The 8,872-nt window shown below is 45.2% G+C and overlaps 1 protein-coding gene across 1 annotated transcript in view; it reads right to left on the minus strand.

Moving 5' to 3' along the window:
• Kiaa2012 (KIAA2012 ortholog) overlaps positions 1-8,033 on the minus strand; it is a 117,893-nt gene extending 109,860 nt beyond the window's left edge. Inside the window, exons 1-2 of the mRNA XM_076550341.1 lie at positions 7,538-8,033; positions 6,082-6,348 (exon numbers count right to left, since the gene is read on the minus strand). Of these exons, the coding sequence (XP_076406456.1) occupies positions 6,082-6,348; positions 7,538-7,621 (351 nt within the window). The 5' untranslated portion in view covers positions 7,622-8,033. The remainder of the gene's footprint in view (positions 1-6,081; positions 6,349-7,537) is intronic.
• Between the last annotated feature and the right edge of the window lie 839 nt (positions 8,034-8,872).

The raw sequence follows: 8,872 nt of genomic DNA on the forward strand, positions 1-8,872 counted from the left end.
GACACAAGTTAGCTTTCTGCACCAGGCTGTGCACTCCCGCTGGGTGGAGGGTGTGGCTCCCGACGACAACACGGGCAATGAATATGCTCGCTCAACCGCGATCGGTTGGTTGCTTGGCTGCTCTGGGTTAGGCATTGTCCTGGCGGCTGGTCGGTTGGTTCTTAGCTCAGCTGAATGGGGGAGACCCAGAATCTTCACGGCTGACTCCCCGAGCTCCGGTTTTTGCGATTTTTAAGGTATGGAAATAGATGGCAGCAATGGTTGTACACTAAATGTGAGCGTATTTAGTGCTAGCATGTTGCACATAAAAAGAGTAAAATGTGTGTATGCTTTGACACAATAGAAAAAAAGAGTATACGCCTTATAAAGTCGTGAGAAATAAGGCCATAAGGCAGTTAGAGCGATGGCAGGTGCAGTTCTTGGTATTAGTCATTATTATAAATGTTCTCCAGAGCCAGAGAGATGGCTCAGCAGGCAAAGGTGTTAGCTGTGCAAGCCTGACAACCTGAGTTTGATCCCTGAAACCCATCTAAAAAAAATCTGGATGCCATGGCATGCATCTGTAATCCCGGCATTCCTATGGTGAGAGGGAGGGAGAGGCAGGAGCATTGTCTGGAAGCTCTGGGGCCAGCGAGGCTGGAGAATGATGCATGGTAGCAGAAGCAAGAAGGATGCAGGCTTACCGAGGTGGAAGAGGAGAACCGACTTGCATAAACGATCCTCTGATTTCTACATGTCTTCCACAATGTGCGTGTGCTCACACTCAAGCACATATGCACACACTCATAGTAAATGAGAAAGAAAAAAATGAAAAATGAATAAGCAGATGAATAGCCTCTATTAGCTCTACAAGGAAGAACCAATAGATGAAAAAATGTAAAGCCTGGAAAAGCGAGAGTCCCCTGGACCATATTCACATAGCAGGGCATGAAAATGGTATCTGTAATCCGGCTAGATTTTAATGAAAACCTGATTCATTTCCTTAGGACTGTAAATGGTTTGTGTAAGGAATGTGCTGGAAGACTCTTATATCTCCTCCCTTCCTCTCCTCTCCTCTCTCTCTGTCTGTCTCCTTGCCCCCCCCCCCCCCCGCCAGCGCTAGGGAGATTGAGGTACAAACACAGGATCTCACACATGCAGGAGAGGAAGAAAGGCCCGAGCTGGCATGCTTGGTTTGGCTCTCAGGACGTTTGATTACCTCTGACATGTCATGATGCAGCTAGAAGCCTGTCACCAGCTGTGGAGCAGATACTAATGCCAGGCATTTACACCAATAAGCTGGCACAACCCTATTCTGTGTAAATTACCCAGACTGCTGTATTCAGTGTCAACAACAGAAAATGGACTAAAGTGAGCATCCATCTATCTGTCTGTCTATCTATTATCTATCTATCTATCTATCTATCTATCTATCTATCTATCTATCTATCTATCTATCTATCTATTTTTTTTTTTTGAGACAGGGTTTCTCTGTGTAGCCCTGGCTGTCCTGAAACTCACTCTGTAGACCAGGCTGGCCTTGAACCCAGAGATCCACCTGCCTCTGCCTCCCAGAGTGCTGGGATTAAAGGCGTGTGCACCACCACCCTGCTATAGCAGGCATTTTTAAAAGTACCGACAGATTCACAAAATTTTGAAAACATAAGAGTGAGAAATAAGGAAACAATCTGAAAATGAGTATATCTGACAATTTAAGAAACTTGATAGACTTCTGTTGTACTTCAAGACCGTAGCCATGATTTTCATTTCAAAGCTGCCAAGTAGGGAATCCCATCTCCCTGTGCTATGCTCTTCCTAGATCTGTGTGGGCTCCTGGTTATTTCGTTCTAATTCTCGGCCCAGATTATGGTTATCTGGGTTTACAGTAAAGTGACTTCTAAATATGGAGATGTTGAATGAACAAAAGTCCTCAGGAATGGTTCTAACTTTGAGAGTGTATGTTGTGTGATATTTTGTTTGTGTTCTGACAAATAAAGCTGTCCTGGAGATCAGAGGGCGGAGCTAGCCACTAGTTAACCATAGAGGCTAGGCAGTGGTGATGCACACCTTTAATCCCAGCACTTGGGAGGAGGAAGCAGGAAGATCAGGAGTTCAAGGCCACCCTGGGCTACATGAGATTGAACCAGTCTAAAAGAGAAACAGAGCCAGGCAGTGATGGTGCAGGCCTTTAATCCCAGCACTAGGGAGGTGGAGGCAGGAATAGAAGACCAGTAGAGACAGGATCTTGGCCCATTCGTTTGAGGATTCATAGAGACGGGACTCCCCATCCCCCCCATTTGTTCTGAGGATTTGTAGAGATAAGAAGTCTCTAGTGGTGTGGCTGCTGCTCTGCTTCTCTGATCTTTCAGCTTTACTTTGATATCTGACTCCTGGTTTTTATTGTTAAAACTAATTAGGATTGCGCTTCAAGTATAAGACTTCCCTTGGTTTAAAACAAAAGAAAAACCAAAAGAAGGCTTAATATTCCTGTAGAGGCCTGAGAACTCTGAAGTCCAGTCATTTGACTTGACATTGATCTTTGCTCCTTAGGGAGCTGGATCATCAGGAAAACTGCCAAGGGGACCCAGAGATGTCACTCCGTGTGTGCCCTCAGCCTGGCACACAGCCGGAGGCTCTGTGCATTTAAACATGGAATCCCATCTTCCTGTGCTATGCTCTTTCTGGATCTGTGTGGGCCCTTGGTTATTTGGTTCTAATTCTTGGCCCAGTCAGTACATTCGGCAAGTGTCACTACCATCTGGTCAACCGTCAGCCCTGTTTTCCTCCACATTGGGCTCTGTCTGTAACCTTGAGTGTGGTCTTTTTTAACGATTGATCTCCTTTATTTAGATAAAGACTGACCCAGAGGAAGATAACATGGCTCATGGTGGGTTCAGTTTATAGCATAGTTTGCTAGCAGGGGTTCAACCACTGAGCTCTGCCTTCAGCACAGTTCTTAGCTCCACTCCACCTAAAGCAGATTCAAGATCATGGCATATACTCAAGAATGTTTCAACATTAGTATTTTTAATTTGTTTTGTTTTGTTTTTTTGAGACAGGGTTTCTGTAGCGCAAATTCTAATTGGTCTTAATAATAAAAATCCAGACTCAGATATCGGGGTAAATGCTGAAAGATCAGAGAAGTAAAGGAGAAGCCAAAGTCACCTCTTACCTCCACGACTCCTTAGATTGAAAAGGGGCCGGGCTCCTGTCTCTGCCCACCTTAGAGTCCTCTCTCTACCCAGCCATATCACTTCCTGTCTCCTGTCTATACAGACCTCCAAACCTTCATGGTTAATTAATGGCTAGCTCCACCCTCTGATATTCTTTACAACCTCTTTAGTGAATTTCTTTTCTGAATTTGTTAACAAAGAAAATTATAACTGTAACTATCTGGTCTTCAGTTCCATCAGAGACCCAAGAAAGAAATAATATTACATGAGATAACATTCCAATCCCTAAAAGCTGAACATTTACCTCTTGAAGAGGCCAATTTGGATGCCAAGATTCTGGTGCAATTATTATTACATCTACACCTGTGTCTACAAGACTTTCAATGACAATGTCATTTGTTCTTATTTTTAACTTTGGTCTTTGATCATTTATAGAGGTTTGCCAAAATATTTGCTTTATGGTTTCTCCTGAAATTTTTTTTCTCTCTTCTATAGGTGTTCTATCATCCAGAGCAGTATGGTTTTTTACAATAGTCATTAGGTTCTTTAATTGCTCTAGGAAGGAGTTTCCTCCATGATGACAGGAAACAACTGAACCAAATTTGACATGGAGGCCTGTGAGAGGCCCCTCAAGGCATTTCCCGATGACGAAGGGTTACCTTGACTGTCCCTTGTTGATCTACATCCATTAGTCCAATGTCTGCCTTTGCCACATTTGCCTCTCCTATCCAAGCAACATCATGGTTATGAGATTCAATATTGACTGTATCTTGGATTCATTCCTCCAAAGGTGCTGATCTTGCCTTTAATGACCTAATTACCCTTTTGCATTAGCATTTTCAAAAGCCAAATATTCAATTTATATTTGTCTAACTTCTGAATTTGGTATCATTCTATTTACTCCTGAAGTCAATATTTGTATGAAATCAGTGAAGATTTCTTTTGAGCCCTGTATAACTTTAGTAAATGGCACCAGGCGGTGGTGGCACATGCCTTTAATCCCAGCACTCGGGAGGCAGAGGCAGGTGGATCTCTGTGAGTTCGAGGCCAGCCTGGGCTACCAAGTGAGTTCCAGGAAAGGCGCAAAGCTACACAGAGAAACCCTGTCTCGAAAAACCAAAAAAAAAAAAAAAAAAAAAAAAAAAAAAAACAAACTTTAGTAAATGACTCAGTTTTCTTTCCTACTTCTTCAATTCTATCCCAAGCATTCAAGGCTGCTGTGAGGCATAAATTCAGGATGTGGTCATCATATAGAGATTGCCTTTCTACATTAGCAGAATCTCCTTCGCCAAGAAGTTGGTCTTGAGAGATTCCCTTACCTCTAGCCCTACTTCATTGTTCAATGGTCTTAACCTCATCTTTCTACCAGGTCCTCCACTGTAATTGAGGACCAGGCTCCAAGACTGCTGTAACCAAGTCTCTCTAGTCTTGAGGGATAATTCTATTATAAGTTGACCATGAGTTTAACATCTGCATCACAAAAGTGAATGCATGCCATATGAGAATAGTGCTTCCTTGAATCTCCTCAAATCTAACATTTCCACAGGAGTCCATTCAGCTCTTACACAGCCTTGGGGATATCTATCATTGGGCAGTTCCTATAAAGTTACTGGATAAATTAAAGTTGGTTGTTTGAAAACCTTAGGCTACTCCTCTTTAATGTTAGAATGCAATGCTGAGATTGGTTCTCCTTTAAATTCCTCTGTCTGGGTCTGAATATCTCTATGATCTGTTTTAATAAGTTTTTCTAAAACTTGTATCTTAGCACTCATATAGACCAACTTTCTTAGTGATAAAATGAAAATGATAGCCAGGTGGTGGTGGCGCATGCCTTTAACCCCAGCACTCCAGAGGCAGAGGCAGGCGGATCTCTGTGAGTTCGAGGCCAGCCTGGTCTACAGAGTGAGATGCAGGACAGGCACCAAAACTACACAGAGAAACCCTGTCTCAAAAAAAAAAAAAAAAAAAAAAAAAAAACCCAAAACAAAACAAAAAAGTACTGGTAAGCCATAGCCATGTGGCAGCTTATAGATTAACAGAAGCCTGCCATAGGCCATACAGTTTGTAAATAATATAAGCCTCTGTGTGTTTACTTGGGACCAAGTGGCTGTGGGTGAGAGAGATTTGTCCTGACCGCTACAGAGGTGACATGTTCTGTTTTGAAGGATGTGTAGGAGTTATCCAGAGGCAAGCACAAAAGTTTAGTTGTGACAGGAGTTGTGGGGGTGAGCTAGTCTGCATTAGGAAGGATTTTTGAGGGGTCCATCATTGAGGTATTGGGGTGAAGAAGTGGGCTTGACATGAAAGAGAGAGCCAGTGTGCCTGGTGTCAAGAGCTAAAGTTTTATTAGAACCGAGAGACTTTGAAACCAGGGAGTAACATGCCACCTCCAACCTAGACCTTCAGAGTGACACATCTTCACAGACTGATCAGGGCCTCAGCCAAAGGGCTGGTGCATCTGGTTATAGGAAGCAGGGCCATGCATGCATCTCAACACATCAGACAGTGTGGATCAGAAGACAGCAGAGATGCCCTAATGGTAAACGCAGAATGGAAGAAGTAGTTAGTGTCTGCTACAGCCCAAAGGCTCAAGGTAAATATTCACAGCATTCTCATCTCCACAAGATAGGAACATCAGAGGCTGAATGATGATGTCTATGAGGCAGGGTTTCATGGGTTCTGATTACAGTCTGGATGTGAAAAGGATTGTGTGTCCTGTAACTGTAGGAGAAATATAAAATGACAATCCCAGGGTCTTTTCGCTTTTGATGTTTTCCCCATATATGATCTGTGAGCCTCACGACAGTAGTTCTTGGCATATAGGGCAAGATGACGGAATTGGAGGTCTGAGTTTCGCGCCCTCGGGACCAAGAAGTCACATTCAAAGCTGCAATTGCCTTTATGAACACGTCACCTTTCCCAAACCCACCTGTCTCCTTCCATATGCCAAAATGGCTTCTTTGAGGTCTTGAAGCGTGTGCAGTTCAAGGTCTGGCTTCTTCCTGTGACCTCTTCTCCTCTCTTTGGGTGGCCACGCTGACACAGCTAGCCCCTCTGAGTAGAGGATCAGCGCTCCCTTTCTTGTGCTGAAGGTCTTAGGAAGTAAGAGGCTCCAGGAGTGCTGGCTGGCACTGTCCCCATCCCGGGGGTTACTGACCAGGACATAGTCTTCTGGGGACTTCCAGTTCAAATAGTCCTTTATGGAAAGGAAAAATGCCTTGATTGAGACACTGTGGAAAACCCTTCGGCAGCAAATACTGTCTGCGAAGTTTTTGGCTTTCTGAAACCGTGTGTTTATTTATGTACATTTAATTAAAAATAATAAAGAAAAAAACCTTAAAACACACACACACACACACACACACACACACAGAGAGAGAGAGAGAGAGAGAGAGAGAGAGAGAGAGAGAGAGAGACCCAACACAATAACAAAAGTTAGTAGAACCTAGTACAAAAATCCATTTTATTCCACACAGCTTTCAGAAGAACTGTGCCTGCCTACAGGCTAGTTACAACTCCTGGTATGCAAGCAGGGAGTCAGGAGCATCAGGGACAGTAGATGACTTGGCAATTGGACCTGGACTAGTAACCAGTTTAAATATGAGAAACTCTTCCAACCCACTCTGTTTCAGTTGTGTGTAGAGACACTATACATTCCAGACCGGGGAACACTGCCTAATTTGGCTCTATATCAGAGCCTATAAAGGAGCCATATTATTTTGTAAGTGTATGCCATTGGCCACTGAAGTCCTTTGAAACTTTATATATCTTTTAACACAGTGAAGGTCAAATGTCACGGCAAATACCACGATGATGGAGAACTCTGTTTGACGCACGCCTTTACAAAGTACCCCCAATGTGTTTATTGTTCCTGGCAGTCCTCAAGAAATAAAACGCCAGCACAAGAACAAGGGGATTTTTGCCACCTCTTTAAAAATCTTCTAAAATGAGATTTGTTTTTGGCCTCCATTAAATATGAATCCTGTGGGTTGAATTCCACAAAGTTCAAAAAAGCCACCGAACGGCACAAATACGGCATTCCAACCACCAAGCACGGCTCCTAAAAGCCAATAGCAGTCGGTTCTCCTAATTTCTTCTACAGACCAGGTAGGAATTCCGGTCTTGAACCCAATGCCCAGTCTCCAGACAATCTTGATTCTCCTTCAGGCTCAAGTAAAGGCGGTAGGGAGCGGGTGTCCGCAAGGCAGGCTGTTCCTTTGACGTCCATCCGTGGCAATTACGGACGGACGTCAAACAAAAAGAGGGAAGATCTACCAGTGACCAACAGCTTGGCTCCAACACTCACCAAAACACAGCTTGGAAAGACAGAGCATCCCTCCCCCATGCTCAAAATGTGCCCCCCTCCCCGCAACTCTAAGACTTACCTCTGGTTCAAAATAGACTTCCAGCTTCTGTTTATTCTGGACCAACTTCCCGTGTCCCCGGCTCAGGAGAGAGAGGGTGAGCATGATTCCTCCCCGACCGCTCCCTCTCAAAGGCAGTTCATCTCGGTTTTGAAGGCTGAAAGCTGGTCACACCTCAGGGTTTCCAAAGCTCAACAGCAAACCAAAAGAGACCATGAACATTGGGCCTTTTATGAAATCTGTTTCCCCTCGTAGAGACCCAGTAACAGGCAGGCACACAGTTTAGACAGAGTGCATCTTTGTGGAGAGAAGAACCAAACCGTAAGGCCCTCAGACAGCAGGCTGTGTGCGCTCTGCTCCTCTGAGCCCTTGTTGTCCCTGAGACCTGGTTGCTCTGCTACAGGCCTCGTGCATCTGCAAATCCGGGCCAAGGCACCATCCTTCCCATTGTGGAGGCAGGTTGTTTCCTGGTTGCTATGGCAGCACAGGGAAATGAAGTCCTTTTACCCAGGCAAAGGCACTGCTGGTTCACTGGCTGGGATGGGGGTGGGGAGCTGTCCACTGGACACTGAAGGGACCAGACTCACACACCAAGTCCTGAGGGTAAGAGGTGGGGTGGGAAGCCATGTTGGGGTCTTTTTTTCCGATGTGCGTCCATTTGCTTTGAATAAGTGTCTTCCCTTTCCCCTGACACGTTGAGTCTGTCACTGTCAACTATTAACAGACTCAGGGAGTCCTCTAGGTCATCCAAAGCCGGCTGTGATGTGCCTTGGCTGTGCCCAGGATCCCCTGAACTAGACAGGAGGCCTCATTTTACAAATGACTGCTTTGCATGAGTGACTGGGAGACACCGGGAAGTTCTGACTTCCTTGGCACACCTGGTTCTCAGCGGGGGGCATTTTGGTTGTCACATCACACATATACATACACACCACGCACATGCACACAAACACACACACACACCACACACTATGCACCACGCACATGTGCACACACACACACACACCACACCACGCACCACACACACACACCACGCACGCACGCACGCACGCACACACACACACACACCATGCACACACACATGCAGGCATGCACGCACGCACGCACGCACGCACGCAGACCACACCACTCTTGGGCCTAGGACGTTAAACGTCCTGCACGGTGTGACTGTCTTGTGTACTGGATATCACTTGGCACCCTGTTAGGATCTTAACCACTTGTTGCCCTTTGATGCTCGCACAGTGAGCTCAAAACAACTTGGTGAGGGCCAGGAAGTCAGAGGGTCCTGCTGCTGCTTAGGACCCAGTTTTGGCCAGGGTGGGGGTGGGGGAAAACAAACCGCTCATAGTATTCAGA

This window comes from Peromyscus maniculatus, chromosome 13 (assembly GCF_049852395.1).
Source record: "Peromyscus maniculatus bairdii isolate BWxNUB_F1_BW_parent chromosome 13, HU_Pman_BW_mat_3.1, whole genome shotgun sequence".
Taxonomy (NCBI): domain Eukaryota; kingdom Metazoa; phylum Chordata; class Mammalia; order Rodentia; family Cricetidae; genus Peromyscus; species Peromyscus maniculatus.